The sequence below is a fragment of the Elephantulus edwardii genome, unplaced genomic scaffold (assembly GCF_000299155.1).
Source record: "Elephantulus edwardii isolate Elephantulus edwardi_28Jun2011 unplaced genomic scaffold, EleEdw1.0 scaffold00060, whole genome shotgun sequence".
Taxonomy (NCBI): Eukaryota; Metazoa; Chordata; class Mammalia; order Macroscelidea; family Macroscelididae; genus Elephantulus; species Elephantulus edwardii.
In genome coordinates, this window is record NW_006399810.1 from 5924619 (window position 1) to 5942836 (window position 18218).

The 18218-nt window shown below is 38.7% G+C and overlaps 1 protein-coding gene across 1 annotated transcript in view; it reads left to right on the forward strand.

Annotated features, from left to right (window-relative positions):
• HTR5A (5-hydroxytryptamine (serotonin) receptor 5A, G protein-coupled) overlaps window positions 1-17981 on the forward strand; it is a 30866-nt gene extending 12885 nt beyond the window's left edge. Inside the window, exon 2 of the mRNA XM_006887651.1 lies at window positions 17649-17981. Coding sequence (XP_006887713.1) covers window positions 17649-17981 — 333 coding nt within the window. The remainder of the gene's footprint in view (window positions 1-17648) is intronic.
• Window positions 17982-18218: the final 237 nt, after the last annotated feature.

Genomic DNA, 18218 nt, shown 5'->3' on the forward strand with positions numbered 1-18218 from the left:
GTCTCTCCACAACCTCGCCAGCATTTGTTGCTTGCTGTTCTGTTAAATTTTGCTAGTCTTACTGGAGTGAAATGATATCTCATGGTTGTCTTGATGATATTTAAATTCAGGTGGGATAGATTCAAGGTCCTATTTGTTATATAATATGTGTGTTGTTACGTGCAGTCGAGTTGCGTGCGACTCATAGTGACCCTATGTACAACAGCCCTAAACCCTGCTCTATCCTGTGCCAAACTTATTGTCTCTGGCACACCTACCCCCATTGTCCCAGTCACTGAATCAATCCATCGCGTAGAGGATCTTTCTTTCTTGCACTGTCCTTCCATTCTCTCAAGCATGACGCCCCTCTCCAAGGACTGATCCCTCCTTCCAACATGTCCAAAGTATGTCAATTGACGTTTCAGAATCCTTGCCTCTGAGGAGCAGCCTGGTCTCACCCTTTCTAGGACGAATCTCTTTGTTCTTCTAACAGACCGTGGTGTATTCAATACTCTTCTCCAGCACCACAGCTCAAAGGCACCAATTCTTCTTCTATCATCCCTAGTCATTGTTGATCTTTCTGAATCATAGCAAGTAATTGCAAAGACCATGGCCTGGATCAGGTGCAGCTTAGTTTCTAGATTGACATTGTTGCTCTTCAGTACTTTGGAGAGGTCTCTGACAGTAGATTTTCCCAACACAATTTGTCTTTTAATTTCCTGGCTACCAGTACCAAGAGTGTTGATTGTGGAGCCAAGCAAACTAAAGCTCTTAACAATCTCAATCTCTTCATCATTTATCATGATGCTGCCAATTGGCATATATGTGTGTGTGTGTGTGTGTGTGTGTGTGTGTGTGTGTCTATCTCTATCTATCTCTATCTCTATCATCTCTCTCTATATCTCTATATATATCATACGGTAAATCTGCTGTCAAGGACTTTTCTCAAGAACTGAGAAGCAAAACGATGTCAGTCTAGAGATTAAAGTGCACCTGATCCAGTCCATGGTATTTGCAATTTGTTTTTCATCAGAGAGCTGGATAATGTCTAAGGATGATAGAAGAAAAGTTGTTGCATTTGGGTTGTGGTGCTGGAGAAGAGTCTTGAACGTAACATCGACTGCCAAGAAAATGAATAGATCTGTCTTAGAGAAAGAGAAACCAAGTTTCTCCTAGGAGGCTAGGATTTTGAAGCTCCGTCTTACTTACTTTAGGCATGTGGCCAGGAGGGAACAATCTTTGCAGAAGGATATCATGCTCGGAAGAGTGGAGGGACAGTGCAGGAGAGGAAGATCCTGAATGAGATAGATTGATACAGAAACTGGGACAATGGGGGTTGATGTATCAGAGTCAATGAGAATGGCTCAGGACAGGGCCGGCTTCAGAGGTGTTGTACATAGGGTTGGAGGTGACTTGACAGCACATAAACACACACACACACACACACACACACACACACACACACACACACACAGTTATTGTTATGTACTGTCATGGCAGAACTAACTCATAGCTGATCTTCCAGTGGGTTTTCACATGGAAGCAGATTGCCTATCTTTCTTCTGAGGAGCAGCTGGTAGAGTTGAACCATGTGCCATGTATATCTCTACCTCTATCTCTATTTCTCTATCTCTATCTCTATCTCTATCTCTATCTCTATCTATCATCTATCTATATCTATATATACTTCAAGCAACTGCATAATCTGTTCATGTATGAAAGTTGTGGTGCATTTTTAAGTAGATTCTACCTATTAAATTTGTGGGCATCATGTCATAAATACAAAAGATATATTCTTCTGTAAATGAAACCAAGTAACAGGTCCACATTGAGATAAAAGGTTTTTAAAGTTTATTATTACTTGAGCTGTTCTCTGAAATACTTTGTTTTCCCTTAAGCTTTCTAAATTTTATTAATATCAGATTTCTTCTTATTATTTTTCTTTCATCACCTTATATGACCAATATCTTTAAAAAATCAGGTGTTCTACTTTAATTTTTTTTAATACATATCAAGTTGCTTTGTTGTTGTTGTTGCCTTATGGAGAACATGCCTCTGGAAACTCTATGAACTTTGATAAACAACGATGGTCATAGAAAGACTTCAGGCCTTTTATTCATAGGGTCACTATGCGTCCTGCTCAACTAGATGGCAATCAACAACAACAACATAGAGAACTTTAAATTTGCTACCAAGTATTTGATTTTCTGTAATGGGATTAATGAGAATTACAGTGATATCCGTACAAATTAAAAAAAAAAACTATCAAACCCATTGATGTCAATTCAAAACAAACTCACAGTTCACCTCTGTTGGGTTTCTGACTGTAAATCTCAGGGGAGAAGATTGCCCGTCTTTCTCCCTTAGCACAGATGGTGGATTCAAACAGCCAGAGGGGTGTTGTCTCTGAGTTAGCAGCACACCAATTCCTACAGATTATATTACCAGTGCCCACCTAAGAAAGCTGTATTGTTACACATCTGTAACAATAGACACAGACAATTCCTCTTGGAAATTTACAAAGAGTAGCTAGGTGCTGGAATCCAAAGTCAGAAATGACTTGGCATTGTCTAACAACAGCAGCATCTCTTTTGGAGCAACTTCATTAGGCAGACTTGGAATAATTTTTATTTTTCATTCAACATAGTATTTTACTTTCTTTTCAAGGATTTAATTGTTCAGTTGTCCATTGAATTCATGACAGAACTAATTTGCCGCTGGCCCTCTAGTGAGTTTTTAGAGACTGTAAATTGCCCAGGAAGAGATTGCCTATCCTTTCCCCAGGAACAGTTGGTGGATTCTAACCTCCTACCATTGTTGGTAGCACAACTCCTTACCATTTGTAATAGTTTAGATCTCCTTATCTAGACATACTTTTGAGAAGAGATCCCTAAGTATGCTTTATGTAGAGAGCCACACTTTGCATTAATGTATAGATTATCATGCAATGTTATATGCTTTCTAAGTTGACATTTTTTTTAATTAAAAAAAATTAAATGGCCTACTTTAAGTCCAGTTCCATTTACAAAGAGAAGGGGCAAGATTTCTGATACTTTAGCTCTTGGTTTTTTTTTTAGCTTTTGATCTTACAGACTACAGTTTGAACATTTTCTGAAATCTACACTCTACTTCCTATGAACCTGGAGAAAGGATGAAAGTCACATAAGAGTTGAGGACTTTTATTCATAGGGTCGTTATGAGACTTGACAGCACTTAACAACAACAACAACAACACCCAGTTTATAATGTTAACTTTTATTCTATCTTCTCCTAAGATTGTTTTATATAATGGTTTTGACTTTAAGTTTTAAACAGCCATGTTATTTAACCCTTCTCTTTTCTAACCTTTCTGCTTTTAAACATTTCCCCCTTATTTGAGGGGATGCCAACTAATTCTAGTAGTTTGTAAAGATTTGTAGCATAAGACAATGCTAATTTTATTAGATCTGGGGCTCTGGTGGCCTAGAGGCAAGAAGCTATTCTGCAATCCCGAAGACATGCAGTTCAAATCCACCTGCTGCTCCATGGAAAATTATGGCAATCTCCTCCGAATGATTAACTGCCTCTGAAAATATGCCAGAGTGTCAGGCATGGGTTGGTTCTGACTTGACAGTACACAACAACAACACGATTCTGAATCCTATAACACTTTTTCCCCTTCTCCATGAAGGTAGGGAAATTCTTAGTTATGGACCTTACCTTGGTTCTGTTGTTGTTGTGTACCATCAAGTGGGAACTGACCTGACCGGGGCAGTTAATCGCAGGGGAGGAGATTGCCCATCCTTCTCCTACAGAGCAGCTGGTTGATTTAAACTGAGAGCTTTGGGGATTGAAACACAGCTTTGTACCACTAGGCCACCAGAGCTCACTTAACTCTAGAGTAGGGTTTTAATTGAAATTCTATAGCTTTTGATTTCTGGTTTAGCAATTTTACTATGTAATTTTTTATTTTTCCTTGAGAAAATTCCAAGAGAAGGGTAGACAGTTCATTCAGAAAACCAGAGAAAGCTGAGTTGAAATAAATACAGAAGAGTAGATCTTAGAAGGTTACAAAGTCTTGGCAACTTCTAGAGTGAGAATTTTGTCTTAAGGTGTCAGTATTGGTAAGAATGTGCGCTGTAATCCTGAATGCACACTGTTCAAATCCATCAGTTACTCTGCAGGAGAGGGATGGACAATCTCTTCCCATGCAAGTACTGCCTCTGACAACTCGCTAGAGGGTCAGCTATGGGTCAATTCTGACTTGATGGTACTCAACAAAAACAACGACATGGTAATTACAGAAAGAATATTTACAAGTGTCCTTTTCTAGGACTTTTCTCTCTCTCTTTTTTTTAATTATTATTATTTTTGTGTGCGTGTACCGTCAAATCAGATCTGACTGGTACAGGAGGAGATTGCCCCTCCTTCTGGTGGATTCGAACCGGGCACCTCTGGGATTGTAGTTGCAGCTTCTTGCCACTAGGCCACCAGAGCTCCCCTAGGACTTTTCTCTTGATTGGTGTTTATCTTCTAATATTTCTCCAGTGTCTCTTAAATATTTATTGGTTATGCTATATTAAAAGTTCTTCCTAAATAATAATATTGGTTTTTATTATTCTAAGTTAAAAAGTAAAAAGGCATTTAGCAGAAAGTGTGCAAGAGTTAGGATTACAGTGCACCTTTAACTAAGTAAAAGAGGTTCTTGGAAAGGGAGGACTGAGTCTTTGACATAACAAACCATGACACAGCAGAAAGAGGCTGGTACGGTTGGTTAGCAGTTGGTTTGTGCTGAATAGTGTTTTAGTGGCCCCAAACAAACAGCAGCTAGGAAGAGGCCAAGCTATCACCAACTCAACACTATTTTACTCAAAATATGAGTTAAAGTAATTTTCTTTCATAAGCTGATTAAACGGGAGTGCCTTCACAAAGGTTTTATGTTGCTGTTATGTGCCATTGAGTCACCTGTAACTCATAGCGACCTTCTGTACAATAGCTCTGAACTCTACACTGTCCTGAGCCAGTCTTATTGACTCCGACACACCTATCCCTATACCTCATTTACTGCATCAATCCCTTTCATCCGGGGTCTTCCGCTCTTGCACTGTCCCTCTACCCTTCCAAGAATGACATCCTTCTTTATACTGTGTCTCTTCTGTCCACGTGCCCAAAGTATGTGAGACGGAGCTTCAAAATCCTTGCCTCTGAGTGAAATATCTCAGTTACAAAAGGACAAATACTGCATAGTGCCACTGTTGTAAAATGAGACTGACATGGAGATTGGAGGGAACCTAAGAAAAGAGGGGATAAATACTGCATTGAAACAGATGAGGGAGAGAACAGTTTAAAAGGAATATAAAATTAAGTATTATTTTTATGACAATATTACAGAAAAAGAAATGCATAGTAAAGTAGACTATGGACATGGTAGGGGTGTTGTATAACAATGAAAGAATTTTTTTTCTTTTCTAAGAGAAAAACAAGCTGGGGAGGAGGGGTGGGCAGTGAAGAAAATGTGCAACAATGAAAGAATGGGGAAGAATTAAATGGAAAGAATATGTTAAAAATATATATATGTTGCATTAAAAAAATCATAAATAACACTTCACCAAAGAAGACATTCAGATGGCAGACAAACACATGAAAAAATGTTCAAAATCCGTAGCTGTAAGAGAGATGCAAATCAAAACAACTAACTATGAGATATCATCTCATCCCAGTAAGAATAGCAAAATTTAACAGAACAGCAAACATCAAATGCTTATGAAGTTGTGGAGAAACTGGAACCCTTATTCACTGTTGGTGGCAGTGTAAAATGGTGCAACCACCTATGGAAGGCTATATGGTGCGTTCTCAAAAGGTTGCAAATAGAAATACCACTTGACCCAGCAATTCCACTACTAGGAATTTACCCTAAAGAAACCATAACTGCCACCCAAGCAAATATATGCATACCTATGTTTATTGCGGCTTTGTTTGCAATAGCAAAGAGCTGGAAACAATCCAAGTGTCCATCAAGTATTGAATAGGTAAAGAAGCTCTGATATATTCACACAATGGAATACTATGCATCATTGAAAAACAAGGAACTCATGAATTATGCAAAATCGATGACCCTGGAGGACATTATGCTGAGTGAAATATCTCAGTCACAAAAGGACAAATATTGCATAGGGCTATTGTTGTAAAATGGAACTGACATCAGAGTTGAGGGAAGACAGAAAAGGAGGGGAGAAATGATGTATATTACGTTGAAACAGAGGAGGGAGAGAACTGTTTAAAAGGTATATATGAATGGGTATTCTTGTCATTACAAAAGTCCAGAGTGAAGGCTGCACTGCATAGTGGAGTGGACTTTTCTTTTCAAGGAAAAGAGTGAATTTGGGGACAGGGTGTGGGCAGGGAGAAAAGTGCAACAATGAGTGACTGGAAACCCTAAGTCTCTGTAAACGTTCATTAAAATTAATAAAAAATTTAAAAATTAAAAAAATCATTAATTAAAAAAAAATCCTTGCCTCTAAGGAGAACCTAAGTTTCACCCTCTCCAAGATTGACCTGTTTGTTTTCTTGGCAGTCCACGGGATATTAAAGACTCTTCTCCAGCACCACAACTCAAAGGTATCTCCTCTCCTTTTGCTATCCTAAGTCATTGTCCAGCTCTCTGATGCCTGTCTTGAATTAGGCACACTATACTCTCTAGACTGGTATGATTGCTCTTTAGCACTTTGGAGAGTTTTCAGACAGCACACTACCCAAATGCAATTCATCTTTTGATTTCCTGACCGCTGCTGCTAAGAGTGTTAACTGTGGAACGAACCAAGGAAGAAGAAATCGTTAACAACCTCAATCTATTTTTTATCTATCATGGTGCTGCCAATTGGCCCACTGGTGAAAGACTTCAATCCATGTTAAAAGACTACAGTCCTTGATCTTCTTCAGCAAACACTTATGCAACAAAGCCCTCCTCAGTTTCGGCAGGCAAGGTCATGTCATCTGCATAAAACAGGTTGTTGAGTCTTTCTCCAATCCTGATGCCGTCTTTCTCCTCATAAAGTCTAGTCTCCTGAATGATCTATTCTTCAAACAGGTTGAAAAGGTATGGAGACAGGACACAACCCTGATGCACTCCTTTGTGACTTTGAATCATACAGTGTTTCCTTGCTCTGTTCTGAGGACTACTTCCTGGTCCAAGTAAAGGTTTTCCATGAGCAAAATCAAGTGTTCTGGGATTCCCATTCTCCTCAAGGTTAGTCACAATTTGTTGTAATGCACATAGTCAAATGTTTTTGTAGTCAATAGAACACAAACATTCCTCTAGTAGAAGGTTTTATAGGGGACCCAAATAAAAGTTTGACATTTTCCCCCTTATCAATTTGTCAGTTTAGCCCTTGAGTCTGATTTTGAGTGCATGTCATCCTTTAGTCCTTATGGAACTCTCCCTTTTTTTTTTTCTTTTTTTTTTTGGAACTCTCCCTTTTGCCTTCAGTAGAAAAAGAAATTCTCGGGAGCAGTGAACAAAACAAAAATATTATTAAACAACATTTGTATATACAACTAGACCACAGTAAAACTAAAGCAAACAACAATACAGCAGTAAAGCAGATTTGTGTTAAAATTATTTGCCAAATAATACAGAAATCTAATCACATTAGACACAAAGATACACACAATATACAAAGATCTAATTACCAAATAGTATACCTTTTAATCACAAGGCCTATGTGATTAAATACCAAACCCTAATGTCCATATTCAAAGACACATGTGTTTACAGATCCAAGGCTAACAAAATAAATTGAGAAATAAATCTGCACTGCTAACCCAAAGACCATGCTTCTCTTGCAATTAGAAACCACTCATGGCTTCTCAATGGCAATGAGTTGAGTGAGTTTTAAAAATAATTGTAACTTAATTTATTGTTATAACTGAAAGTCCTGACAACATATTGGAAGGAAAAATGGACTTTGGGGTCCAGTACATGGTCTTGCTGTTCCCAGGATCCTGTTCAATGCTATCACTTTTCTAAGTAACCCCAGTGGGATTTTCAGAACTGTTATGGACAATACAACCATCACTTAGGGTCTGACATAAAAAAGACAAAGCAAAAAGTGCAACAATGAATGAATGGAAATCCAAAATATCTGTAAATGTTCATTAACATTAATAAAATAAAATAAAATTAAAAAAGACAAAGCAGACTATCTTCTTCTGAAAATTCTTTCCATGTCTTTCACCCATTTTGTAATTGTGTTATCAGTCTTTTTCTTGTGGAGACCCTGCAGTATTCCACAAACTTTAGATATGAGATCCTGTTTGAAATGGTATTGCCAAATGTTTTTTTCCCAGTCAGTAGGTTTTATTTTCACTCTGTTGGAAAATATTTTTGATATTCAGAGGGATTTAGTCTTTAGAGGGTTCTGTTCATCAATTTTATCCTCTCAATGGCCAACAGACATATGAAGAAATGTTCAAAATCACTGGCAATGAGAGAGATACAAATCAAAGCCACAATTAGAAACCATCTTACTCCAATAGCAATGGCAAAGTTTACTAGGACAACAAGTAATAAATGTTGGAGAGGATGTGGAGAGATAAGAATTCTTATACATTGTTCATGGGATTATAAAATGGTACAACCACTCTGGAAGGTAGTTTGGCACTTCTTAAAAAACTGAACACAGAAATTTCATATGACCCAGCTATTACACTGCTTGGAATATACCCTGAGAGAATGTAAACTGAGGCACAAATGGAGACTTATATACCAATACTCATAGCAGCATTATTCACCATCACAAGAACATGGAAACAGCCCAGAAGTCCAACCACAATCAAATGGATTGAGAAATTATGGTACATTTTTACATGATGGAATACTATGTACCACACAGGAGCAATTATTTTGTAAATTACTACCTAACTTGGGAGGGACTGGAGAGTATTATGCTGAGTGAACTAACTCAGTCCCAAAAAGACAATATTTTCTAAGACCATTATTGTAGAATGAGTATGAAGATCCAAGGTGGAGGAGGGTGGAAGCAGAGGGGCGAGGATGGGTGTGTGTGAGGGGTGTTAATCACAGGGTCACACAGTTTGATACATGGAGGCAGGGGGTTGAAGGAAATGGGAAAGATCCAGTATGAAAAACAATATATATGAACTTTGTAAGTAAATCAGCATAAAATACATTTTTTTAAAAAAAAGACAAAGTAGAATTTATTACTTATTATAGTAAAATAACGCTGTGCCTGTCAGGGAGTTTTCTCAACCAAAGGAGCACGTGCAGATATTATGTATGTGTGGGTTCAGGGGTTGGAGGACTTTCAGTCATTAGAAGTAGAGTTACTTGAGTAAAACTGGTTGGTTGGCTGGCATGTAGAGACAGCTTTATTGAAGTGCATCTGTTCCTGACTGGCTGACTTTTAGAAGTGTGGGTGTACACTGATTACCTTGTTTGCAAATGTATATTTACGAGCTATACAGTTCTTGTTCAACTGAAGAGGTTTAAACAAGTAACAAAGCCATGTTACCATGACTACACAACAAGGAGTCTTTTCTTCAGTAAATGGGAACATTTTTATTCTTATCTTTATGGAAAATTCTTACTGTGTAAGGGCACTTCTAGTTTGATTCTTTGCTTAGGTGGCTGTGACCACTCCTCTCTTATTCTGACAATGGCTTAGGCAGCCTGTACATGACATGAAGCCACACCTCTAAGAGTCCTTATCCTTTCACTTCAGGGCCTAGTATGGATGATCAATGGTGATATCAAATAGTTTAAAGCCACATGTTTAGAGAAAAAATAAAAATGTGCCAGATTTAAGATTAATTAGGGTTAATCAGTAAATAATCATTTAGCTTGGAAGCAGGAGTGGCATCCACTTTCTAAATAACATGCCTCCAGAAACTATGAATTTTGATAAATGTTGATAGTTGTAGAGGGGCTTCAGGCCTTTTGTTCATAGGGTCACGATGAGTCATGCTTGACTTGAAAGCAACCAACAATAACAACAACAACAACAACAACAACAACAACAGTCATTTAGCACTTAACCATTTTTGAAGAATGAGAAATCTAAGGCATGTATGCCTATTCCCTAACAACTAGTTTACTAAAGAAAGTGAAACTACTTGTTAACTTGAAGAAAAAAAACTATAAATCTTAGATGAGTTGTGCTTTAAGTAATACATTTCAGCAATTGTTGTCACTGTTGTTAGGTGATATTGAGTGGAGTACAGCTTACAGTGACTCTATGAATAGCAGCAGGCTTGAACCTTGTCCTATTCTATTCCATCCTCACCGTTTCTGACACACCTGAGTCCATTGCTAAAATCACTGTGTCAATCCATCTGGTTGATGGTTTTCCTCTCTTCCACTGACCAAGCACGATCTCCCTTCCCAAGGAATAAACTCTCCTAACTATATACCCAAAGTATGTGAAATGAAGCATTGTCATCTTTGCCTCCAGGGAGCACTCTGGCTGCACTTGCTCTAAGACATCTGTTTGTTCTTTAGGTAGTCTGTAAAATATTCAGTACTCTTCTCTGACATCACAGTTCAAAGACACTAATTATTTTTCTATTACCCGTGTTCATTATCCAACTCTCAGATGCATAGCAAGTGAATGAAAAGACCATGGTCTAACTCAGGCATATCTTAGTCTTTAAACTGACATCAGTGCTCCTCAGAAATGTGGGAAGGTCACAGATAATTGGGAAGAATTTAACTTGACTTTATTGTTCACTTTTTAAAAACACAGTTACCTAGAGGTGTGGCCCATAGGGAGTTGCATTGTTCATTCTAAGATGGCACCACTCCTCTAAGGGAGAAAGGTGGGCAATCTCTTCCTGTGTGATTTACAAACCCCTGAAAAACCACTGGAGGGTCATCTATGAGTTGGTTCTTTCTAAATAGCAGTGAGTTTTGAGTTATCAGTCTGTGTATATGCTAATCTACATGTGTGCTAGAGGAATGATTCCAGATTAAAAAATGTTCTACGAAGATTCTTATCGAATTTTAACCAAGGCAAAGACAAAAGCAAAGATGATCATCAGATGAGGGAAGCTGTCAATATATACGCAGTATGGAGACTGATTTAATCTGTTGGATCATAGTCGTAGGGTTTATTATATAGAACAGGGAACAGGTCATGACTGGTGACAAATCAATGCACTGTCAAGGGTGGGATTTCAGAATTGGGGCCGTGGTTGGGATACATAAATCGTGAAGGTTATGTCCAGGTACATTCTTTGTTTAAGAAGAACATAATCCAAGCAAATGATGTGTGAGGTTCTGTATATTAGTTAATTTATTTCCAACTGCCTTCTTCCTGAGGGCAAACTGCTTTTCCCTGAGTTTGGCTTAGATTTATGGAAGCATGGCCACACTGCTGGTTTAATAGCCAGCAAGCACTGGGGAAGGACTATAAAGAACTCAAACAGCATCTGAACTCATGCCAAGACACAAAAGGCAGTTAGAGCTGCTGCTGTCCACCACAAACCAAGTGCTTTAGAATTTGATCTTTCATACATTAGTTACAGTAATTAATAGGCTATTATTCTCCAGAGTAGATTAAGGGCTTTGTTGCAATCATTGGTTAGCAGACGGAAAAGCACTAAGGAGCCAAAAAATTAGAAAGCAATAAGGTAAGCTATCAAAGCAACTAATTGAAGACCTTGTTGCTATGTGCCATTAAATCGGAATGGACTCATAGCTGACCCCCTGCACTGAGGTTTTCAGAGGCTGTAAATTGCATGGTAGGATATTGCCTATCATTCTCCTGTGGAGCAAGTGGTAGATTCAAAATGTCTGCCTTTGGGTTGACAACACAACTTCTTACTCACGGGGGCACCAGAGCTCCGTTTGAAGACCTTAGAAATTTGAAATTTCCCAAATAAAGACCTGTCCAACAGCTACTTTTTATTGTTGTTAAGTACCATTGAGTCAACCACAGCCCATAGCAAACCTATGAACAGCAGACATGAACCCTGCCTTATCCTGTGCCATCCTTGCAATTCCACATGCAATCGATTGCATTGTTCCAGCCACTGTGTCAATCCGTCTCTGTGGGTTTGAGGTGCTATGTTTAAATTAATGACTTTGTTTCTTCTCTCCAGTGATGAAATGTTTAAATACAGCAGCAAGGTAACCACTGAGATGATTAACCTCTTCCGTGCGGGCAAAAGAAGTACATGCTCTTTTGCTCTTTTCAGGGACCTGTAGTTCTATGACTAAACTATATAAAAGCCCTGACCCAAAGCAAATAATAAAAAGAAAGCATTTTAGAAAAAAAAGTCTTAATTTCAATTAAAAATAGAACCCTAAGTAGGTGGAACACCTCTTGAAACATTAAAAGAATTGTTTAAAAAATAAGTTTCGTACCTTTGCTGGAAACAGATCTTATGAATATGGACTCCTATCTTGCTGAGCTAAGAAATCTGGGGGAAAACCCACAAACACCAAAACGCGTAACTTTAACATGACCTTGAATATACCTGTTAGTGGACATTTAGCCAAAACGCTAAGTTGATGTGACACAAAGACTCCAAAGACAAACATAAAACTGTAATGATTGGGAAAAAATCTCATCATAACAGGAAAATATTAGAATCACACAGTAGAAAACGCTGCTTAATATACTAAATGTGCTTTATGTTTTAGTATTTGTAGTTTTCAGTTGCCCTTGAGTCAATTCCAACTCCTAGTGACCTCATGGCTACTCAGTAGAGCTGCTCTCTAGGATTTTCCAGGGTGTGAATTTTCAGAAACAGTTACATCTGTTTTCAAAGATGCCTCTGGATGGCTTTGAAGCACCGGTATTTCGGAATAGTGGAGGGTGGGACTATGCAGCAGAGGAAGAACGTGGATGCGACAGTCTGACACAGCAACTGGGGTAATGAGGGTCGGTGTGTCAGAGGCATAGTCACTCTGAGTCCCAATTGACTCTAAGGCACATAACAACAACAACATTCAGTGATTCAAAAGGAAGAACACAATTATTAAAATCAAGTTAACATGTACATAAGCTTTCACTTATGTTACACTGCTCAACAGGGACAACTATTTGAAACAATGTACTTCCTGTGAAACTACTTTGTGATACCTGAAATCTAAGCAATGGTTAAATGCCCAGCTTCTAACTATAAAGTTGCTGATTTGAACCGACTCATTGATTTCATGAGAGATTCAGTGATCTGTTTTTGTAAAGAGAAAGCCCTATGGGTTATTACAACAACAACAAATACATGTATATGTAGGTATATCTGTATGGACGCATACATATGTATGTGTGTGTAATATATCTCTTTGTATATAGGTATATGCCTATGTGACTATATGTACGTACATATTCTTATATCTAATGAAGCACTTAAGGTTCACAGTTAGAATATGTTTTTTTTTCTTTTTTAAAAAAATAATTTTAATGAACATTTACAGAGAATTTGGATTTCCATTCATTCATTGCTGCACTTCTCTCCCCACCCAGCCCTCTCCTCCTGCCCCCCAGTTCGCTCCTCTCTTTCAAAAGTAAAAGAAAGACTCCCTCCCTGGTACACAATCCCCCCGCACCCCTCCCACCGCCCCAAGTACATTCCATTATGCAACCTTAATTGTGGACTCTTGTGATAACCATAATACCCTATCACACATCGCTTTTAAATTGTTCAGTCCCTCATCTGTTTCAGTGCAGTATACACAATTTATCCAGTTTTTCTCAGTCTTACCCCCACCCTGATATCAGTCCCATTTTACAGCAGTGGCACCATGCAATATTTGTCCTTTTGCGACTGAGATATTTCACTCAGCATAATGTCCTCCAGGCTCACCCATTTTGAATAATATTGAATGAGTTCCTTGTTTTCCAATGCAGCATAGTATTCCATTGTGTGAATATACCACAGCTTCTCTACCCACTCGTTTGTTGATGGGAAGAATATGTTTTAGGCATAACCAGATACCTCATGTAATTGTTTTTCTGAACTTGAAAGCTTAGGACCACAGTTTTGTGGGATGACGCAAGCAATTGATAAATTTTCAATTCATAGTGATATTACGTACAACAGAATAAAATCATGCTCAATCCTGTGCCATCCTCACAATCTCTGCTCTGCTTCAATCCATTGTTGTGGTTACTATGTCAGTACATCTTGTTGAGGTTATTTTTCTCTTTCATTAACCCAATACTTTTTCAAGTATGACATCTGTCTCCAGGGAATGGTTTCTTCAGGGAATGCTCAAACAGTGAGATGAACTGTCACCATCCTTGTTTAAAAGGAGCTCTCTGCCTGCATTTGTTTTATTCAAATGCATAATATACAATCTATGGTACACTCAGCACTCTTCACCAAAACCACAAGTCAATGGCGTTAATTCTTATTTGGGCTTACACATTTCCAACTTTTACGTGCATATATGTTGGTTGTTAAGTGCCGTTGAGTTGTAGATGACTCATAGCAACCCTATGAATGAAAAACCTGAGCACTATTCATAGAGTTTCCTGAGGCAAGCCATTTCAGAAGTGGATGCCACTCCTGCTTCCAAACTTGTTTTAATCAGGGAGCTCCACCAAACACTGTCCACCATGAGTAACCATTATCGCATTTGGCACATCAGTGCCACAGTGTCTAGCATTCTAGCAACCATGAGTTACCTCTGGACAGCAATGCAGAGACCAGTGCTATACCACTTAGAAGACTGTTTGACAAAAAACAATTAAAATCAGGCCTGAGGGCTGCAGATTAAAATCACCCACCTTGGGCTTGGTAGCATAACTTTCTGTCCACTAGGCCAATGTAGCCCTCTCTATATTGTCATTGTTATTGTTGTTAAGTGCTGTCAAGTCAGAGACGACTTACAGCTACACTATGAATGACAACACATGCATATATAGCAATCGAAAATACCATGACTTAGGTAAGTTGCACCTTAGTCTTTAAAGCAACATCATTGCTCTTCAATATTTTAAAGAGGTCGATGTCAGTGGATTTGCCTAATGCAATATATCCTTTAATTTCTTGATTGTAGATTCATAAAGTATATGTTGTACATCATAATTTGGTAAATAATGTCTGGAGTCTTGAAATATTGCAAGCAGTCATCTAAGATACAACTATTCGAAAAAAAAAAAAAGAAAGTGAAAACCAAATATTCAAAGAACCAAGACAACAGGATTAATAATCTACATGAACTATTGCTTCCTCTACCCAGAGACTAAAAGATGGTCCTCAGCTACCACTGCTGGCCATTAGGGTCCAGTAGACACGTCCTCGCTGTAAAGTGAAAAAATCTGAAACAAGGACTCAAATTCTTACCAAAAAATCTAGACTTATTTGACCTGTTGAAACTACTCAAGGCAACTGCACTAAGGTACTGCTTAAGCCTTGAGCGGAGGGAACCCCTGAGACCTCTTTTCCATGAAATAACAGATTGGCTTGCAAAATAGATTTCACTTTTTCTTTTCTGTTTAAAGAATAGCAGCATAATTAACTATTCACTTGTTTCAATATTTATTATCTTATTATTGTAAAATATTTGACACTTCACTATTTTTTTTTTCAAACAACAGGCAAGGATAGCCAAGGTATGTCTGGGACTATAAAAGCTAAAATACAAAAATAAGGCTCTTCCCATAGAGCCTGAACATGCAGCCAGGCACTTCTGATACTCTAAATTCAGATTTCTGTCCAGCCTCGAAGACTATGAGAAAATAAACTTCTGTTTTTCAAAGCCACTTTCTTTGCAGTGTTTTGCTGTGGCATGTCTAGGAAATAAAAGCAGACATTATTTTCTAAAATCCTTGTAATTTTCTGGGTTCATATTAATCCTCTCTAAAATGTTGGAGCTGCCTAGAACTTCTGCTTCATGTCCATGACATAGTCTACTTATTTGGGACAGTCTACTCACTGGGAAATGTATCTCTGTGAAGTTTTATTCTGTGTGTCTTCTTTTTCACCCCATATTTATGGAAAGCAGGCATGCCAAACTCTTAAATGCAATACAGGGGCAAAAGTTGGGATTTCAACATGTCTTCTGGGGAATTTAATTCCATAACAAGGTTCTATGTATGGCTCTACAAGGCTTTTGAAATGAAGTTTTACAACAATGTCTAGTTCTTATAAAACGTACTAGTGCACTTTTAGTTACTTGTGTAACATCACTCCTAAATTGAATATATAGCTTGGTCTGCTTATTGATAACATGTACTTTATTGCATATGCAAAGGCATTTGACTGTGTGTATCACAATAAATTGTGGCTGACTCTGAGAAGAATGGGAATCCCAGAACACTTGATTGTGCTTATGCGAAATCTATAGTTGGACAAGGAGGCAGTTATCAGAACAGAGCACTGCATGGTTTAAAATTGGGAAGGGTGTACACCAGGGATGTGTCCAACTCCATATCTTTTCAACCTGAATGCAGAACAGATTATCTGGGAAGCTGGGTTCTATGAGGAGGAATGTGACATAAGGATTGGTGGAAGACTCATCAACAATCTGCGTTATGCAGATGATACAACCCTGTTGCTGAAACTGAGGAGGACTTGAAGTGCTTGCTGCAGAAGGTCAAAGACTACAGCCAAGGGAGCTCTGATGGCCTAGTGGCAAGAAGCTGCATTGCAATCCCAGAGGTGCATGGTTCAAATCCACCAGATGCTCTGCTGGAGGACGGGCAATCTCCTCCTGTACCAGTCAGATCCAATTTGATGGTATGCACACAAAAAATAATGAAAAAATTAATAAAAAAAGACTGCAGCCTTCAATATGGATTGAAGCTAAACATCAAGAAAACAAAAATTCTCACCACTGGGCCAATTGGCAGTATTATAATAGATAGTGAAGAGATTGAGATTGCTAACAGCTTTAGTTTGCTTGGCTTCACAATCAACACTCTTGGTACCAGCAGTCAGAAAATTAAAAGATTAATTGCATTGGGAAAGGCTGATGTCAGAGACCTCTGCAAAGCACTGAAGAGCAATGATGTCAGTCTGGAGACTAAAGTGTGACTGATTCAGGCCATAGTCTTTGCAATTATTTGCTATGTGTCAGAAAGCTGGACAATATCTAGGGATGATAGAAGGAAAATTGATACCATTGAGCTGTGGTGCCAAGAGTATTGAATATAGCATGACCTGCTAGGAGAAAAAACAGATTCGTCCTAGAGATAGTGAGGCAAGGCTGCTCCTTGGAGACAAGGATTCCAGAGTTTTGTCTGACATACTTTAGACATTTTGCAAGGACGGTCCAGTCCTTGGAGAGGGACTTCATGCTTGGGAGGGTGGAGGGACCACGCACGAGAGGAAGACCCTCGATGAGGTGGATTGGTTCAGTGACTGGGATAATGGGGGTAGGTGTGTCAGAGACAATAAGGTTGGCACAGGATAGAGAAGGATTTATAGCTGTTATACAGAGGTTGCTATCAGTAGCAGGCAACTTGACGGCACACAACAACATGCTTCATTGAATAGAAAGCAGTAGTGGAAGCAAACAACCAAACTCTGTCAACATTGTTCTTTTAGTTGTTCTGTGTTAGTTTAACAAGTCTGTCAGCCCCACTTCCCTGAAAATCAAGGCCTTTTGCTGAGAGTGAACTGTATGGTGCAACCAGTCTGTGCCTAGGTTCATTTTTTTGCAGTAGCTTGTTGATTATGCAAAGGGGAAGGTTTTTAAACCTTCTGCTTCTCTTTTACAGGTGAAGGACTGTGCCAGACCTCCTCAGATGGTGTTCACTGCCCGCCATGCTACTGTCACCTTCCAGACAGAAGGGGACACGTGGAGAGAACAGAAAGAACAGAAAGCTGCCTTGATGGTGGGCATCCTCATTGGGGTGTTTGTGCTCTGCTGGATTCCCTTCTTCATCACCGAGCTTATCAGCCCCCTCTGCTCGTGTGACATCCCTGCCATCTGGAAAAGCATTTTTCTTTGGCTTGGCTACTCCAATTCCTTTTTTAACCCTCTGATCTACACAGCTTTCAACAAGAACTACAACAGCGCCTTCAAGAACTTCTTTTCTAAGCAACACTGAGTAAGAATACAAAAAAGACCTATGCCTATAAATGAATAAAAAATGTCCAGTTTCATCTGTTTTCCAGTACCCACCCAGCAGCCACGCGGAATAGGCTAATCCTCAAAGTCCCTCAAGATTTTCTTCAGAACTACATTAGCCTCTCTTTCCTATTCCTTCATAGGAGTAAGAGTTTTCACAGTTTGGGGAACTTAATTTATCTACTATGCCTCACTTTGACCCTACTAGCCACGGACT